The sequence below is a fragment of the Podarcis liolepis genome, assembly GCF_965112155.1.
Source record: "Podarcis liolepis genome assembly, chromosome: 1".
Taxonomy (NCBI): domain Eukaryota; kingdom Metazoa; phylum Chordata; class Lepidosauria; order Squamata; family Lacertidae; genus Podarcis; species Podarcis liolepis.
In genome coordinates, this window is record NC_139554.1 from 45796983 (window position 1) to 45815891 (window position 18909).

General features: G+C 42.2%; 1 protein-coding gene across 3 annotated transcripts in view; it reads right to left on the bottom strand.

Moving 5' to 3' along the window:
- PSEN1 (presenilin 1) overlaps positions 1-17293 on the bottom strand; it is a 30839-nt gene extending 13546 nt beyond the window's left edge. Inside the window, exons 1-6 of one of the 3 annotated variants that reach the window (XM_083508904.1) lie at positions 17173-17293; positions 9764-9894; positions 6339-6377; positions 3289-3548; positions 2039-2180; positions 588-655 (exon numbers count right to left, since the gene is read on the bottom strand). In XM_083508904.1, coding sequence (XP_083365030.1) covers positions 588-655; positions 2039-2180; positions 3289-3548; positions 6339-6377; positions 9764-9847 — 593 coding nt within the window. In that variant the 5' untranslated portion in view covers positions 9848-9894; positions 17173-17293. Of the gene's footprint in view, positions 1-587; positions 656-2038; positions 2181-3288; positions 3549-6338; positions 6378-9763; positions 11897-11935; positions 12067-17172 lie in introns of those variants that run through there. The other 2 variants (XM_083508905.1, XM_083508906.1) reach the window with 2 other exon arrangements.
- Between the last annotated feature and the right edge of the window lie 1616 nt (positions 17294-18909).

The window sequence follows — 18909 nt, forward strand, 5'->3', positions numbered from 1 at the left end:
GCCTATGGTCTAGGACAGGGGTCAGCAAACTTTTTCAGCAGGGGGCCAGTCCACTGTCCCTTAGACATTGTGGCGGGCCGGACTTTATTCTTTGGGGGGGGGGGGAATGAACAAATTCCTATGCCCCACAAATAACCCAGAGATGCATTTAAAATAAAAGCACACATTCTACTCATATAAAGACACGCTGATTCCTGGACCGTCCACGGGCCAGATTTAGAAGGTGATTGGGCTGGATCCAGCCCCTGGACCTTAGTTTGACTACCCATGGTCTAGGATAATGCGACTTGCAACATAGCTAGGGACCCAAGGTTGAATATCTCTATTTTAGTCTTGATTGAGAAGCACACTCTTCTACAGCTCAGACTACAAGACTTAGATAATTAAGAATCCTTAGTTCCTCGCTGTGAGGAATGTCCAAGGAAAAACACACAAAGCTTTGCAGTGCTGCACCCATGGTATTCTTTACTCCAGATGTACTTCAATATTTACTTTTTACAAGGGGTATAGACTTTACAAGCCAACAAAAATTTGCTAATCCTCTTACTTACTAACATTTCTAAAGGTCAAGATACTTGGAAACTTACCCTAAGTAAATGAATGAGAAAAAGAAAAGCAAGAAGAGTGAAGAAACGATGAGCCACCCATGGATCACCTGAAAACACAAAAAACAACAGTATAATTTTACTATTACACAAGGAATATAATAATGAAAATTGAAGCCCGTTTTTCTGGATTTTTTTTCTTTTTACATACACCTAAACTACTAATAAAAAAGAAAACTGTCATTTGTTGGTCAATAGGACAAGAACCTGGTTCATGTCACAGTAAACCATGGCTTACCATGATTGTGGAAATGTGCTGGCTCCCAGAGAGGTGATTGGCTCCCTCTGGGGTTTTTTAGCTGAGTGTGTGTGGCAACTAAGCCAAGGTTTGGCTTAACAAGCCATATGGAGATGGTTATACTTGACAGCTTGGAGTACATAAAGTAAAATGTGTTCATTTCATAAGTACATGCAGTCCATGACAAAGGGAGGGAGAACCAGCATGATGGACAGATAAAGACTACAAGAGGTCCAAATAAACTGTTACAGGATTGGGCTGGTGGTTTGGATGGTGCCTGTGGGTCCCTTCCAAGTCTGTGATGATGGATCTGTTAGGTTGGAATCTAGCAGAGGGAACCACTGAACCGGTCAAGCCAGTCTCTCTGTAAGATTAGCTGGGCTTGGAAGCACCCTTCAGCTACACAAGGAAAGACTGACCATATTGCTATAGAGACAAATGAGTGGGCCTTTGCCCCCTTCACCTGACTGAACATTACATCATCCTAGCAGTACAAGATCAAGGAAAACATCAGTAAAGAGTGAGCCCTTTGTCTTAAGTCTGGTCTGAAACTAGAGGAGGAAGCTGGAGAGACACAGCAGCTTGACTTGCTCTGTGTGCTGAATCCAGAACTATGACTTTGGTGACCCTCCCCCTCCACCCTAGACTGTTAATGCTGTGAGCCCTTCCGTCTTATTCTCATGTGCATAAATAAAGCAATATATCCCAAAGACACCACAGTACCCATTGACCTTCATTCCAAGAAAACTAAAGCCTGGGTAAGCACTGGCACCCCTGGAGTCTCTTACCGATCAGAGATTGGAGTGCATGCAACAAAACCATTCTCTAATAGGTTGGGGTTGTTTGGTTTTTTTGCACATTTCCATATTATTCCCAGCTTTTAAAGGGTGCTTTAATTTAATTCAATATTTATTCTTTCCCTGAAAACAGGCCCACTAAAATACACATTAGTTGCCAATTTAGATATTCATAACTATCCTTATCTATAGTGAAATATCAAAGAAACGGCTATCTTTATTATTATTATCCTGTGCTGCTCTATCACAGTTGATCTTTAGCTTAGGCACAATTTTAGCAACTATTTTGGCTCTTTGTATGCTGAAAATATTCCAAGTATACTATTAGAAACAATGAGACAGACATGCTGAAGGCTTCAATAATAGCCTCGATACAGTAAGAGTAAACCTGAGCTCACCTTATAGCACCTGTACTTATAAAGCACAACCAGGAGTATGGTCATGATAATGATGACGCTAATCATAATGGCAGCATTGAGAATAGAATTCAGAGCCCTTTGTCCAACTGTTTCTGTATCTTCCGTGAATGGGGTGTAGATGCTGCAATAGAATACAGATAAAAAGTAAAAGGTGAAGTTTGTGCAATATGAATGTGTTCTTAAACTGTGGTAAGTTTTTGACTAAGCGCAAGAGACCAACCCTAAGGAGAGTTCAACAAATAAGCAAGCATTAGTACATATAGTACATACTCTGAGCCATAATTCTTCTAAATACAGTGGAACCTTGGTTCTCGAACTTAATCTGTTCTGGAAGTCAGTTCAACTCCCAAAACGTTCGAAAACCAAGGCATGCCTTCCAATTGGCGCTGGCGCCCCGGAAAAAATAGCCAACAGACGTTTGGCTTCTGAAAAACATTTGAAAACCGGAACACTTACTTCCGGGATTTTGGCATTCGGGAGCTGATTTGTTCGTCAACTAAGCCGTTCGAGAACCAAGGTTCCACTGTAATGCCTTTATGTCCACACCATCTAGTGGATATGGAATGAATTACAATTTAATATTTCATTCACTTGTGAACAAAACCAAAGGCAGACACAGGAAATACGTTGTAGTCAGAAAGCTTACTTTTTGTAGTGAGGTTAATAAAAGATTACCATGCTAAAAAAAAACCCTTAAGACTGAGAACTTGAGCATATAGAATAAAAACTTGGGTTATTTATCTATAAAGTACTAGGTGCAACTTGACTTTACATGGGAATGCAACAATAGGAGCAATGTTGCTTGTCATTATAAAATGAGAAACCTCAAGTTATCCTTTGGTTCACAGACTGTCACTGAAGGTATAACTGGATGTAACAGTGCACAGTATTATAATATGGGTCATTTAAAGTGGGACCTGGGTCCAGAATGATCTAACGAAGAGAAGTGGGAGGAAGAAGCAGCTTAATCCTTCCCCTCCAAAACTGCCTCCCCCCCCCCAGTTGCTTTTCTCCTGGTAGAGCTCATTTCTAGTCTCAGAGCGTGGCTGGGAGAAAAAGCAGCTAGAGGAAGCCCCCCCCCCCCCCCAAAAGCACAACCAAGGGAACATTTGTCTCCTGCTTCCTGTTTGCTCACTGTATGACTGTGAAAGACTGGTGTAATGGCAGAACACAAAAGGGGGTAGATATCAGAGGACATCAGAGCAAAAAAGAAAAATAATAATACATACAGCTGTCCATCCTTCCGCGTATAAAAGCTGACAGACTTGATGGTTGCAACAACTACCACCATACAAAGCGTGACTGGTGCAAACAGCATAATCACATGCTTTGCCCCGTATTTCAGCGTCAGCTCTTCATCATCGTCGTCATCATCTTGTTCCACCACTTGCCGAGTGCTGTGCTGTGGCTGCCCGTTAGAGGCTGAACCGGGATTATCGTTGCCTCTTCGATCGCTGCTTTCATTACGCCGTCTTTCAACGTTGTCATTCTACAAACATAATTTTAAAAATCCCAGATCCATAAGCACCTGCATGCAACATGTATATTCCATATTGCAATCGTAAAGGGCAGAGCTCAGTGAGTAGTCTGGCAGCATTTGATGCTGCAGCACTGCTGAAGCTAAGTGGGCGTGGGCCCAGACAGGACATCGCCAGGAGCCCCATGAAGTTGCCGGTTATAGGGATAATAAAATTATATTACTAAAGGGCAACATGTGAAATAAAGGAAAGATTCAGCTGAAAGGATCTAAAGACCAGCAGAGCATCTAATGTACAGGGGCAATTAATGATAACAGTCACACTGTAAGAAAAAGAAGTGATAAATGGTAAATGTGCACTTGTAGATGAAGCAGAAAGAAAGCATGTTAGGCAGGGCAGTTAGTGTTACAATCCTCAGGGGTAATTATGCTAATTAGACAGATATCAGTTACCTGTATTCAGTTAATTAGTGTACTATTTGTACATATGCGACAAATGCCAAAGTTAATTTACCTCAATAATTTTGTCTACAATATTCTTACTTGATATTGCTATTTACTAATGTGCCAAAAATAAAAAATGAATCAGCTCTTGGGGGAAAGAGCTTTGGTAAATTTCAACCTATTAGTCTCCTCGTTCCTCAACATGATCCCTTTTCCCATCACTTTTCTATCTGTAATTTCTTTACAACCTGAAGAGATATAAAAACGTTTTAAAATCTGCAATTTACATTCAGTATTTTAACAAGGAACACACGAGCACATTAGGATTCATGTGCTTGTTACTGATGCACATCTTTCCCTTCCACTAGGGCATTTAGTAAATAGCAGCCTCCCCTTCTGCCACAGCACCTTTCCCTTAAGAAGAGCTTCATGGCATTAAGTTGAGGCCTTGAAATAATATGGCTGTGTCAGATACAGTGGTGCCCCGCAAGACAGAAAACTCGCTAGACAAAAGAGTTTTCCGTTTTGGAGGTGCTTCGCAAAACAAATTTCCTATGGGCTTGCTTCGCAAGACGACAATGTCTTGCGAGTTCCTGCTGGTTTTTTCCTCTCCCCCCCCCTTTTTCTAAGCCGCTAAGCCGCTTATCAGATGATCCAATCAGCAGATAAGCCGCTAAAAGCCGCTAATAGCGCTAATCCGTCAATGGGCTTGCTTCGCAAGACGAAAAAACCGCTAGATGAAGAGAATCACAGAACGGATTCTTTTCGTCTTGCGAGGCACCACTGTATTCTTCCCATTTGGTTTCTGGATAGAAAGTAATGCATTTGGATTTGAGTCCCAAGGTATTTCCTAAAAAATACATGCAGGAATGTTTCCCCACCCCCTTCTTTATGCCAATGTTTTCACTCTGCTGTACCATTTACCAAGTCTGCTGTACCATTTTCTTTCTTTCCTCACAGCGCTGATTCCCCCCCTCAATTAGTCATACAGGGACAGCAAATCAGGGATGATGTAATGAACAGGATGACATCATGAAAATACAATATCAATTTTGGCTAGAGGCTGATATCACTCCGAACTGAAATGTTGCCATGACCCTGAGACAAAGATTTCCTCCAGCCTTTTTGATACAATTACAAAATATAAAATAAATTAAACTGGGGGGGATGAGCGTGCTTTTCAATGTTGCCAAAAATGACATTGAGAAGTGACTCCCTTTCAGTTGAATGCTATGCAAAAGTACTGCACCTTCTGGTATGGGAAAGGTAATACTTTAGAGTAAGGTGGGAATAGAGGAAGTAGGAAAACAGGAAGCGGATATAAGCAAGAAGACTTCAAAAATTTCCAAGATTTTCATTTCCTTCCTTTGGTGTACTTGCATTAGGTATGGTGTCAGTGTAGCAACCAATTTTGTGAATAAATAATAAACGCCAATGCTGTGCTAGAGGGTCCAAGGTAAAATCTATATCCTCAACAGCAGTAACAAAGTAGGACTGAACTTATCCTTTGTTCCCGTAAGTGCAACCATATCCATTCCTACACTTCTGCCTTCTCCAATTGCTTTTTAATTGCAAAGGGAACACAGGCCAATTATGAAAGGGTGTTGGAAATAAACAAGTACGGCATCACCACAAGACAGGAGCAGGTACAAGAGCAGTAATACCTATGCTTATGAGATTGTGGAGGTTGGCAGTGGTGGCATAAATACATGAAACATTAGCTTGTATGCTGTTGTAGCATTCAAACGTAATACACCATATGAAATAATTTCAATTTAGAGAGGAAAAAATATCTAAGTAAAACTACTCTCCCAAAAGCCGCAACATTATAGCGTAATAAAAGAATACAGATCACAGGAATATACATCACAACCATATCCATGATCCTAAATTTCCTCTCCTGGTGAGAGTCAAGTGCATCACATTTTTATTTAAAGAAACTGAAAATAACTGTTGATGGATTCAAAGAAACATCTTTGGCCCTTACCTTGGAAGGGGGGAAAAGTGCAGTATTAAGTACAATTCAAAGACACCTGCAAGTGAATATTGATGACTGCTTCCTACAGTGAGTTAATTTTCACAGGCTGTATGAACTAAATAGTTTTTGTATCAGTTCTTCTGAAGGGTGGCATGATGGGTTTTGGCCACAAGTACACAAAGACGGAAAAAAGACATTATGACATGGTTCTTACTCCAAGTAAGAACTGTGCTGAGGATTGCAATTCAGAACAGAAGATAAAATAATGCACAACAGTGAAACCTGCAGGCATATCTGAGCAAAGATGCATTTTATGACACTGAGGATTGTGTCATATTTGTTGCACTTTGTTCCAGTACAGACAAAACACAAATCCCTACCTGATTAGCATTAAACAGATCACAGGTCAGAGGTGCCACCTGCAGTGGAAGCAAAGGAACAGATTCCTCAGTTTCATCAGCCATTATGGAAGCAAAGCCTTGAAAGAGGTTTGAACCAGACCCTTGTACTTCTGGTGTGTGGGCAAGAATGACTGTATATCTTCAAGGTGAATGAGTAATACCAAAGATAAACAGCAGCCTTGGCAACTATCAAAAAAAAGAGTTAAATATCAAACCCAAGCAATAGTCCCAGAGGTGCAGAACTGGGACGTGCGAACTTCCTGAACTATGTCAGTGCCTTTTCACCCAACTGGAAATGCAGAAGGCAGCTCCAGGAAAGAAATATGATGGTGTGTAGGGTTTGAAAATTTTGCCAATTTTTGGACCACTGACTCTTCAATTACGGAGGATTCTATGTAGGATGAGCCTTGGTTTCTGCAAGGAGTCAGTGCAGTAAGTGAACCTTTTAGGGGGGGAAACCTTTTTCCAACTACGGCTCTTACCATAAATGGTTTTCAAGTAGCATGTGAAAATGGCAATATTTGAAACACAGATTCTGGGTCATTCAGTATAAATGAATGTGTTTACTATCTCTTAAGATGCAAGAGATTTTCAGGGAAACTTGAAAAACTTGTATCAGGAGTTGGGTGAACTAATGCTGAGAAACCTTCACATTCAGTATGGAAACTTTCGGGAGGTCTGCTTGGCACTAAGGTTTCAAAAAGATGTTCAAAGCATTGGAACTCATGTTGAAAAGAAATGGACTGGTAAGGTATTACAAGTGTCTGCGATCTTTGTCAGGAAATTAGGGAGCAATAATATTTTTTAAATGATGCTGTTCCTGCATGCTGATCCTGTGTATACCTGCCAAGTTAACATCATCTGGACTGGCCACTCAGAATGGGAACCATACCTATGCATTTATTTTAATAAAAAAATACTGAAATTTCCACTTTTATGGCACAAGCTGTTTAAGATTTTGTAAATGATACCGAAATAATACTGGTTCAAAATGTCTTACAAATTCTTCACAAATGTCAGTTTCTGTTTGGCCCCTCATCGTTCAGCACATGCTATGATATTTCTGTAAAAGTCCCATTCTGAATGAATTTAGTACAACACAGTTAAAGCAATAAAAGACATGACTTTCCCTGCATAATGTATTGCAACATTATTGGTAAAGCTAATGACCAAATTGTCCATGAAGCCTTATGAGTTCTAAAATTTCACTGAGGATCAGGACACAGAGACAAGGTCCAGAATTTAGCAGTGACCTGATGAAACAGCTGAAGCTTTGAATGAGTAAGCTAAATGATCAGAAGAGATGACGCTCATGTGTCTTAAGATGTAAAATCCTCTCTTGGCTTCCTTGATAGCTTGTGGGGCTCCAAAACTGGCCCAAGCTGCCTGCAATTGCATATGGTTTGAACTGCCATAAATTTAACAAGGTGGAAAGTCCCAAAGTCAAGACTTCAAAGCATCTTGCAAGGTAGCATTATACAAAGCCCCCACCCCACATTTTCGCATTGGATTCCAAAGCATATCCCTTCCTGAATCAAGAAATCAGAAAGGGGTTTGCATGTAATTCTGCCAAACTGAGCAGGTTTTAACATTAATTCATAAGGTGATGAGCAGAGAGTTAAGTGACAAGTGACATCAGCTGATGAGCTGAAGGGTATGGTTTGGAGAAAATGGCCCGTAGCCCACACTAATTTGGATGTAAGGCTAAGTCAGATACTATGGTTTGTTTCTACCTATGTAGCAGAAGTGGGTAAGAGCAAAACATCCAGTACTGATATGTTGACCATAAACCATTAACTGTGGTTTACTGTGATAGGTGAACAAGGCCAGTAATTCTGAATATGAACTAGATCACGCAGCTTTCTATTGAATTCAGATCTTCAGAAACTTTGATTGAATAAGGCCTTTTTTGTTTATTTTATTTAAAAGATAACCCACTTTGCAGGCTACATTGCCCTCACAATGTGATTTACAAGACAAGGGTTTAAAGCAAGAAGTTTTCCAGAGTTACTTCATCAGTCATCTGCTTTTCAGCCCAGATTGTGGTTCTTTATCAGGCAAGTGAGATTGGAAGAGTATGTTGTAAATACAGAGGATACTACAAGTACAAAACTTCAAGCAGATGCCACAACACAGTATGCAGTGCCAATTTCTTAAAGTGTGATACATCAGTTGCACCATTAAATTAGCATTATGTGTCGTAAGAGAAGAAAAAGAAGGAACAGAGCCTCCTCCGTAGTGGCGCCCTGTCTGTGGAACACCCTTTCCTTACAATCAGCATCCTCATGTTGCCATCCTCATGTTGGCACCAGGTTAAGAGTTATTTCTTTTCTCAGACATTTTCTTTTTGCTTGCTGGTATATCTTAACAGTACTGTTTATTTTATTATTTAGGTTGCTGCTTTTACTTTTTGTTCTGTGCTCCACCCTGATACCAGTACAGACAAATGGCAGATTGTAAATATTTTAATAAAACATAAACAAATAAATCCTAATGTTCACACAGCAAAAAAAACAAAACAAAACTGTACTGTCTATAAAAACTAAGCAGTACAGTGGAACCTTGGTTCCCGAATGGCTTAGTTGCTGAACAAATTGGTTCCCGAACACCGCAAACCCGGAAGTAAGTGTTCCGGTTTGCGAACGCTTTTCAGAAGCCAAATATACGATGCAGCCAATCGGAAGCTTCACCTTGGTTTTTGAACGGTTTCGGGAGTCGAACGGACTCCCGGAACAGATTAAGTTTGAGAACCAAGGTACCAATGTATACAATCTGATAACTTAATAAATCAAAGTTAAAGAGCTTACTGGTCACTGCTTTCTAAAGTAGTATAATATGCATGTGGTGTGAAAGATTTAGCAAAGAATGAAACAGGAATTTCCCCCCCTTAAATGCATTTATATTATTTTTATTATTATTTGCATTGTTATCCTGTTTTTCCTCCAAGGGCTGAAGACAGCAGACATGACTTTTTAATCTACAAAACAACTTTATAATGGTAGGTTAGGCTAAGTGATAGTGACTGGACAAAGATCACACAATTAGTTTATGGCCAAGCACGGATTTGAACCTGGTCTTCTCATTCCTAGTCCAACACTCTAACCCAGGCACAGGCAAACTCGGCTCTCCAAATGTTTTGGGACTACAATTCCCATCACCCCGACCACTGGTCCTGTTAGCTAAGGATGATGGGAGTAGTCCCAAAACATCTGGAGGGCCGAGTTTGCCTATACCTGCTCTAACCACTTCACTACACCTGCTAAATGTTGCTTTCTTCATGACATTCAAGATTACAAGACACATTTAACAAACACAAGAGGCTTTACGCAATCTTTCAGCATTTTGTAACACAGCTACCATATGTAGTTTATAATCTGGCATGTGAAAAAACAGTCCTTACGTACAGTATTGGTCTGATGGTTGTCAGGCAAGTTCTCTCTCAGCTGCCCACGCTGGACTTGTGATAAGTGTGCAGATAGTTCTGCCATTGGAACTTGGTACTCCACAAATGCTCCTTCTTCTTGAGATACTGCAACTGTAATTTTTTTAAAAAGAGAGAGTCTGAAATCCTTTGTTAGCTTACCCTGAACTGAAATGATGTTGCTTTAAGCTTTTGGCTTTCAAGACAAGAGTGAAGGGGAAAGTAATTGAATGCAAGTACACTGCTGCCTGACCATCTAACTATTTCCATACTATTGTTAGGTGATCTGTTGTACACCATGGAGTCATTTGTTCTTCCTGTCCTGGGTGGGCACTCCCTCCCCTTTCAGAGATAATTGTGGTTTCATATATTTGCACTGATGTTAAAAAGCTAACAATAGTTAACACAAACCAGTTTCTAACCATTGGGTTGAAAATGGTTGTTTGTCACTCCCTATGGTTAATTTTGACATTGAGCAGAGACAGTGCTAACCACAGCTGGCCACAAGACTGAGGAATGCTCACACAAGATGAGCCTGTGAACCCACAGAACACACTCAATTGTCTCTAAACCATGGTTAGAAAGTCGAGCAGTGTCTATGCTTGGAGCAGGCCAATGAACCCCTGAAAACTAAATGGTGATAGTGCTCAAGACAAGAACATGTGCCTAGACAAACATGCTGTCTGCCATCTTCCCTCAACATATCTACCTCCCCCACAAAAAATCTGGCATACCAGGAAGTGTGAAAGTGATCTAGAATTTCTTGTTAGTGGTTAAGGAAGCAACTCAAAAGGGATAAGAACAGAATATAAAATGATTACATCAGAAAGAAACCAAGCTTTACATGCAACCATCTGATACATTTGTTGTTCTGATGGTTTCCTAAATCAATATAAAACATTAATCTAAACCACCATTACTATTACCACCATTTGCCAAAGTTTGATATGTGCTGTACACAGTTTGCAAGTTCTGTTCACCAGAAATGGGTAATAAAGGGAACACCCAGGATTTATAAATATACAGTTGGCCTGCTACTTACATTAAGGTTCTGTTGCAGGAGTCTGCACACAAAGGCAAAATCATGCAAAGTCAGTAACCCCAGAACCGCCCCCTCCTGCACTGCAGAGGATTGCTTACCAGGATCTGAGATCATGAGAGGGCCCTGGCCCTAGGATGCTACCAGAGCCCTCCTGCAACCTTCCCAGAGCCCAGTAAGAAGGAAAACCCACTGGGTGAGTGGGGGCGGGGGAGGAAAAATAGATAAATGGAGAGCGGGGAATGGTGTATTTTCCTTGCTCTCCATTTATTTATTGCTCACCCACCTAAGGTTCCTAATACGAATGAAAGGTAAGTGTAAGTTCTGGGTCCAGTGTATAGAAGGAAGGGAAAAGGTATGTCAAATGGCAGTAGAAGTGTAAGTAAGTTGAGACAAGACTGGTTGCAGAAAGGCTGTGCTAAGGTACTGGGTTTTGAAAGAAGATCCTAAAGATAGGAGAGGTCACTTAATAAACTGGGGGGTGGGGTGGGGGGAAATGTATAGGAAACAGCTTGGCAGAAGGTACTGAGCACCAGGGCTGGGCGATAACTGGTTTTCAATATTGCATTATATCACCAGCTAAACATCACAATATATTGATATATCATGATATCTGAAATAAGGAAGGAACTACGCAGAGGCCAACAGGACACTACCGCTGCCTCCCATCACTGCCACAAGTCCTCGCAGGCCACTGCCACTCCTGCCATCACTATCACCGCCTTAAGGCCTTGCAGGCCACCACTGTTTGTGTCGCCACTGCAAGGCCTTGCAGGCCGCCACCACTACTGCCATCTCCCATCGCCGCTGCGAGGCCTTGCAGGCTGCTGCTACTGCTGTCACCTCCTGTCGCTGCCATGAGATCTCGCAAGCCACCGCCGTGAGACCTCACAGGCTGCCACCACTACTGCCGCCACCTCCTGTTGTCACCACGAAGTCTTGCGGTTACTGCTGTCACTCCCTGTTATCGCTGCCAGGCGTCGCAGCCTGTTACCATCTCCCATTACCACAAGGCCTTGCAGGCTGCCGCTGCTACTACTGCCCCCTCCCGTCACCACAAGGACTCGCAGGCCACCACTGATTGGGCTGTCACCACCACAAGGACTTGCAGGCCACTACTGATTGGGCTGTCACAGCGAGGCCTTGCAAGTTGTCACCTCTACTGCCGACACATACCGCGGCCATGGCCAGCTGTTTCTGCCATAGCTGTTTCTGCCTCCTGCTGGCAGACTGGCAGTCCCAGATTATATGTATTCACTATGACTCATTGCTGTACTTTGGATTGTCCTGCATACCACCATTTGGTAGCCAAGCCAAAACCAAAAGTCCTGTTGGGATGCATTTTGGCTTGACTGCTGATGAAACTGACTGTGTGGTGGTTGATAATATTGTCATTTACCCATTTTAGACTTCTTCAGTAGTAACAGTTGCCTGGATATTGTCCTGTTCACCTCTATATAGTTTCATCCTTATTACAGATGTGATGGATTCAAAGTTTAGCTGGTGATATTGTGTGAGGTTTAGCTGCTGATAACATTGCAACGTTTAGCTGGTGATATTGTGAGGTTTAGCTGGTGAGTTATTGCGATGTTGAAAACCAGTTATCGCCTAGTCCTTACATACATTGTGATTCATGATATACTGACAGCTCAAATATTATGAAACAATTATGACGATGTGAACTTCAAACCGGTTTTGGACGATATATCGATATATTGCCCAGCCCTACTGAGCACAACGGAAAAGTTCCACATTGCTAAATGGAAATTACTTCTAAGCCTTAGCTGTCTGCAACATAGAAACATGGAACTGATGGGCGGTAGTAAGGGAAACAGATTCAAATGTGACAGCCATTCAAGATTTCTAACTGTTATCTAAAAACAATGCAAACACCTCCTCTGAAAACCAATTAGAATAATATGTACACAATAAGATCTAATACTGATATATGGTAATTCTGAAAAATCAAAAGGATGGGGAAAATCTTAGTTTTAGACACATAAAAGAAAGAATGGAAGACAAGCCAATCAGCTCTACTAGGTGCAACATTATTACAAAAAAAGTTTTGCAAAACCAGAGCCAAGAGAACTGTTTCTTAAACTTCCAAATACACAGTCTACACACTAGAAGGAATTTTTTTATTTTGACTATGGCAGACCAACACGGCTACCTATCTACACACTAGCGTTCTTAAACCTATGGTGAATGCAATTATTCAAATAATAACTTGATAACACACTAATTTGTTGAAATCAGTCACCCATGTCTCTTTACTATACCACTGGGACACAATCTACTCTGCCCTTCCATCCTCTTCTTTGGATAAGGTCATTTAAGAAACAAGCATAGGTCTGTAGAAAATTACATAAAAAGGTAGGATATAACCAACAGGGACAAGGGAAATTTTCAACACTTTAGACTTATTTATTCTATACAGTGGTACCTCGGGATGCGAACGGGATCCGTTCCAGAGACCCGTTCGCATCCAGAAGCAAACGTAACTAGCGACGGCATGTCTGCACACGCGCATGTCGCTTTTTGCCGCTTCTGCGCATGCCGTCATTTTGAGCGTCTGTGCGTGCGCGAGCGGTGAAACCCGGAAGTAACGTACTCTGTTACTTACGGATTGCCGCGGAGCGCAACTCGAACGCGCTCAACATGAAGCATATTCAACCCGAGGTATGACTGTACACTGAAAAATACTGTTTCAATAATGTGCCTGCTCTGAGATTTAAAATCAAAGACGGCTACAGAGTTCACTGGCAGAAACACTTCATTATCATCATGAACAGATGCTCCAAGAAGGCTTTGGGGATGCAATCAGGAATGATGGTTTCTATACTTTCCACCCTGGTGGCAAGATTGGTAGGCTAGCTGATGTGCATAATAGTAATCCTTCTTCTACTGACAAGTTTGGCCAAGCTCCACCTGAAGAATGTCTAGAATAAATAATTGCATAGGCTCAGACAGTTGATCATTGCTTTCACCTTCACCGAAAACTGCTTAAGATTTCAGTGTTCACTCTGTACTGACTTTATTCTATGAGACATACACACATGGAATATTATTAACTGTCCAGTAGGACAGCATTAAACAATCACAGAGAAAAATTAAAATATATAGTCATAGCATCTATTGTTGTTTATTCAAGTTTGTATTCTATTAATCAAGTCTAAGGAAGCAATGTTTGAATAGTAGTATACTGTTACTATATTTTACTAAGAGAGCTAAATAAGACTCCATACTTATTTCTCCACAGCCATTTATCAGTGAAGGAATGCAATAATGGGAAAAGTCAGATATTTGAACACCATATGTAGTAATAAATGAGCACCATCTATTAGTAGACAGTTAACTTTTTTCTGGTTTGGTATTCTTGCAGTTAGCATTGCCAGTTATCATTCTGATAAAAATCGATAGAGTGGAGGAGTGAATGTGGGAGGTGGAGAATATTATAAAGGAAGGATGTTGCAATGCTTATAAAAACACAGAGTCCATAATTTTCTTCACATTTGTTAATGAAATAAATGATATACTTTACTCAGACTGATTCTTTGAAAGAAGTGCCGGTACTCTCTTCTGTAGTATTTCCACTGAACTTTCATAAACTATGTGGAAGCAACCTAGAAAAAGCCTCTGACTACAAGGGATGCATGTATTAATTATTAAGAAATATCTCACATGTGGACCAAGTGGATTTTAGAAGTTATTGCATGCATGGCACAATGAATGAGAATTAAACTTTAAAGGAAACAAACTAGAATGATTGGAGGGAACTGAGAAATGAAGCTGGTTTAAAAACAGGAAGAAAGTGCATGACAGGTTGTAAATAGAATTAAAAACATATTAATGCTTTATTATTTCAGGTAGAGATAATCTGTTCTTAAACAGGAACATTTCTCTGGATACTTATTTTCAGCACAGAGATGCTTTACAACACAAAGCCAGTACAGACACAACCTTGTTATCTGATCAACTCCAGTATGTAAACCTATGTCCCCACTGCGGAAGGATGTGTGGATCCAGAACTGGCATTCACAGTCACTTATGGACGCACTGTTAAAACTGTGTTCATGGAATACAATCTTACTCAGCTACAAGTGATGGCCAAAGAAGTAGTAGTAGTTTTCTTTTGTATCATTAAGGGTTGCTGTATTTCTTTTAGATGCTAATCTGCATATTAGCAATATTCTATTATCAATTTTATGTTGTGGATGCTCTACTATTATTGTGACTCACCCTGAGATTATTTTTACAATGAAGGGAGCACTATAATTTTTGGAAATTAATCACAGTTAAGCAGTCAGGAGTAGACCACAGGACTGAATCCTTTCTACTTTCTAGAACACAAATTTGTCTTGCTGGACCTAGTTGTGCTTAGCTGCTACAGATAGCAACGACTAGCGCCCTCCTTAACAGAGGATTTCAAATTAGCTTCAAGTGACAACAAATTATTATGTTAGGAGTGACATTAATCATGGTTGGAACTAACCAAGGTTCCTGTGCAGTGTTCTCTTAACAGCCATTATTTGATTGGAAACCACTGAAACAAAATGACAGGAAAACATAATCCATTGCTTAGCAACCAATCAATTCATGAACAGTCTAGACAGATTATGATAGTCCTGCCAACTTTTTTGAAATGTGATAGTAATAGCAATTAGAAGGAGCTGTGGCCAATTCAAAAGCACTAAAAAGGAATTCTGTGCATTACCTCATTTTCATTTGTTTCCAAGAGTGCTTAGAATATGACTTACTTAGCTTGGAATATACCCCAGTTACACTGCTGGGTCCCATATTTCCATTGTCAATGCCAATTAGAACCCTACTTTACATATGATACATATGCAAAGAAATAAGGGAAAGTCCAACTTTCTACTATCCAGACTATACGAATGATTTGCACTTTTTACAATTTTTAATATGGTTAGATTTTTTTTAAAAAGGTCTTATACCATCCAAGTAATCTACAACCCTCTCCTATCAGATAATCTCCTCAAAACTCTATTTTTAAAGGGGGAGGGGGGTAGCAAAGCAGACCTAAGACCAAATTTCATCAGTACAGCCAATCAGAACTATGTGCATCGCTGCATATTTCTGCATCTCATTGATAAGCACCAGTTTAGAGGCTTCAAGTCCTCTGGTGGAAAGCAAAAAAGAACTGGCTAACATACTTCAAAAGGAGCACTTAGTCTTTATTCTGAAATAAGTCAGAAAACAACTGGACACAAACAGCAGTCCAGTACTATCGTAACATTGTGCCAAAGGAAAAAGCACCTTTTTTAAAAAAAAAACCTCAGAAGAGAACTTTCAACAGACAAAAGATTTCCCCATTACCACATCCCCATGATGACATAAGCTCCAAGTTTCCGCATTCTGTACAACTATAAAAGACACAGAGGGTAAAAATCAACTAAGCTTTACTCTGAGTAGGCTCAGTGAAATTAATGAACGCAACTAATCCCATCAATTCCAGTGGTTTACTCTCCGAGTAAAACTTAAAATACCACTCAGAGCTTCTAAAGCCACTGCTAGCACACCAAGTCCATTCTGGCTATGCTGTAGGCTCAAAATCACTTAAGGTCGCGCGATCCTACGCACCTTTACCCGGGAATAAATCCCATTAAACCTATCCATTCTGAAGGAAATCAGCCCTGAGTGCTCAGTGGAGGGACAGATCGTGAAGCTGAGGCTCCAATACTGTGGCCACCTCATGAGAAGAGAAGACTCCCTGGAAAAGACCCTGATGTTGGGAAAGATTGAGGGCACAAGGAGAAGGGGACGACAGGGGCGAGACGGCTACTAAAATGAGTTTGACCAAACTGCGGGAGGCAGTGGAAGACAGGAGTGCCTGGCGTGCTCTGGGGTCACGAAGAGTCGGACACGACTAAACAACAACAAACTTAACGAGGCTTACTAATGAGTAGGCACGCCTAGGAGTGCCCTTTAATTCAGATTTCAACACACTTCCGACACGGACTGGAGGTCCGCGGGAGTGGCTGGAGGAGACCCGCCCTCTTTCCGGGGCATTTTCACCCACGAAGAAAGGCGGGGAGGTGGGATTCCAGCCGGTATTGTTTAAAGTGTCTGAAGCCAGGAGGAGGTTTCGTGTGGGGAGGGGCATCCTTTCTGATCTGAGACAAAGAGGGCCCCGGAGGTGTGAGGGAAGGCTGGCTCCGGAGTCCCACGACTCCCCTCGGAAACGCTCGTGTGAGGAAGGGGCGACGTGACGAGGAGAAGGGGAAGGGCCCCCATCCCCCCGAAAGAGGAGCCCCGCTTCCTTTCCCCCTCACGGGCCTGCTTTCCTCGTCGCGCTCTTCGCAGCTCCCCGCCCCGGGCCCACCTCTCCTTACCTGTCCCCCCTCGGAGCCGGTCCCACCGGTTTGTTTTCTTCCCGGCCCGAATTCACAGCACAACCCCCTCCCTCCCACCCCCTCCTCCCGCGACACGCACGGCGCTTCCGGTCGAAGCCCCGCCCCCCATTCCCCTCTCCTCGGGAGTCGGCGCCTCGTCCCCGCCCACTCAGGCTCTCTCGGGGGTGGTGGTGCGCCTGCGCAGCCGAGCTTCTCCTCGGCGGACCGCAGCTGTCTATCAGAAGGAGCGCGCGAGGCCGCGCAAAGACAACAGCTGCACCCGCAGCAGCCGCCGCCGGAGGAAGCGGGCGGGGGCTGATGACGTCAGGAAGCGCTGCGCCAAAAAGGCAGCAGCTCAATTTGGAGAAGGGTTGCCTTAATCTGCACGTTTCTCTTCGAAGCAAGGCCGGCCCAGGCATTCCGCTGCCTAAGAGTTAAAGGTCCTCGCCCGCCGCCTTCCACCGAAGTGTAGGTTCCTAGTGGCTAAGGTTGGTCAGGTTGTATTGGAGCAAAAGGGGGATAATAAATACATTAAAGCTCAAAACCAGCTGCGTTCTTTCTGAAGGGCTGCGCATTGGGTTTAATTTGGCCGAGAGGAAATACTAGCTCTGTTCGTGGAGGATCAACAGAGAAGTCGCTCCTTTTTTCTTGGGTAGGTCCCATGCGATTCTTCTTCTTTGGCGCATAGCTGTCAACCTTCCCTCTTTTTGCGGGAAATTCCCTTATTCCAGCGCCGCTTCCCGCTGCTATCCCGGATTGTTAGATATCCCGTAGACTGTCCCCGGGACAGGTGAGGATGCTGAACCCTTATTTTCAAATATGAAAGTTGACAACTATGCTTTGGCGATCACTTGTAGCCGAGTAAGATTGTCTTCCATGAACACGGTCTTAAGAGTGAGTCCGTAAGTGACTGTGGAGGCTAGTTCTGGATCCACACGTCCTTCCACAGTGGGGACATAGGTTTCCGGGTGGGAGTTTATCGTGGTGAGGGTTTGCCAAACGTGCCTTTCTCTTAGCGCATTTCTACCTTTCGTCCTGAGTTCGAGCGTCTTCAAAGTCCTTGACATCTTTGGTACACACCCACTTTATTTTGCAGCCCGACCCTATGTATACATGTATGTTGACACTAAAATCCTATTCAGTTAGGGTTAATTTCAAGTAGTGTGCAGAGGATTACAACTGCCTTAGCAGTTTAGGAGCCATCTTACCTCTACCATTTGCTACATTTGCCCTATGAGACAAGGTTTATTTCATTTTATTATTACGTTTATACCCCACCCCCTTTCCCCCAAGCTCAGGGTACTGTATATGGTTCCCCTCTTCATATTATCCTCACAATCCTGTGGGGTGGGTTTGGCTGAGAAACAGTGAGGGGCCCAAGGTCATCCAGTGAGCTTCATGCTTAACTGGGGATTTGACCCCTGCTTTACTCTGACAAGCAAAGGCTCCTGACTTTTCACAATCGATACAAGGCTGTTTACATGTAGACACAACTCTGTCTGTGGTGTTGATTTTCATGAATGCAAGAACTTAAAAGTAATGTACAAACAAGCCTCATGGCTTTCCAACATCCTAACCTACAATACCTTTTGAGTTTGGGAACAAGGACTGCCTTCATAGTTTTAGATAAGCTTTGTTATGTTTTAAGATGTACAAGGTATCCAGTTTATGTTGCTACAGATGTGACTACTAGTGTGTGAACTTGGCCCAACTGTCAGCTAGACCAGGGGTCTGCAA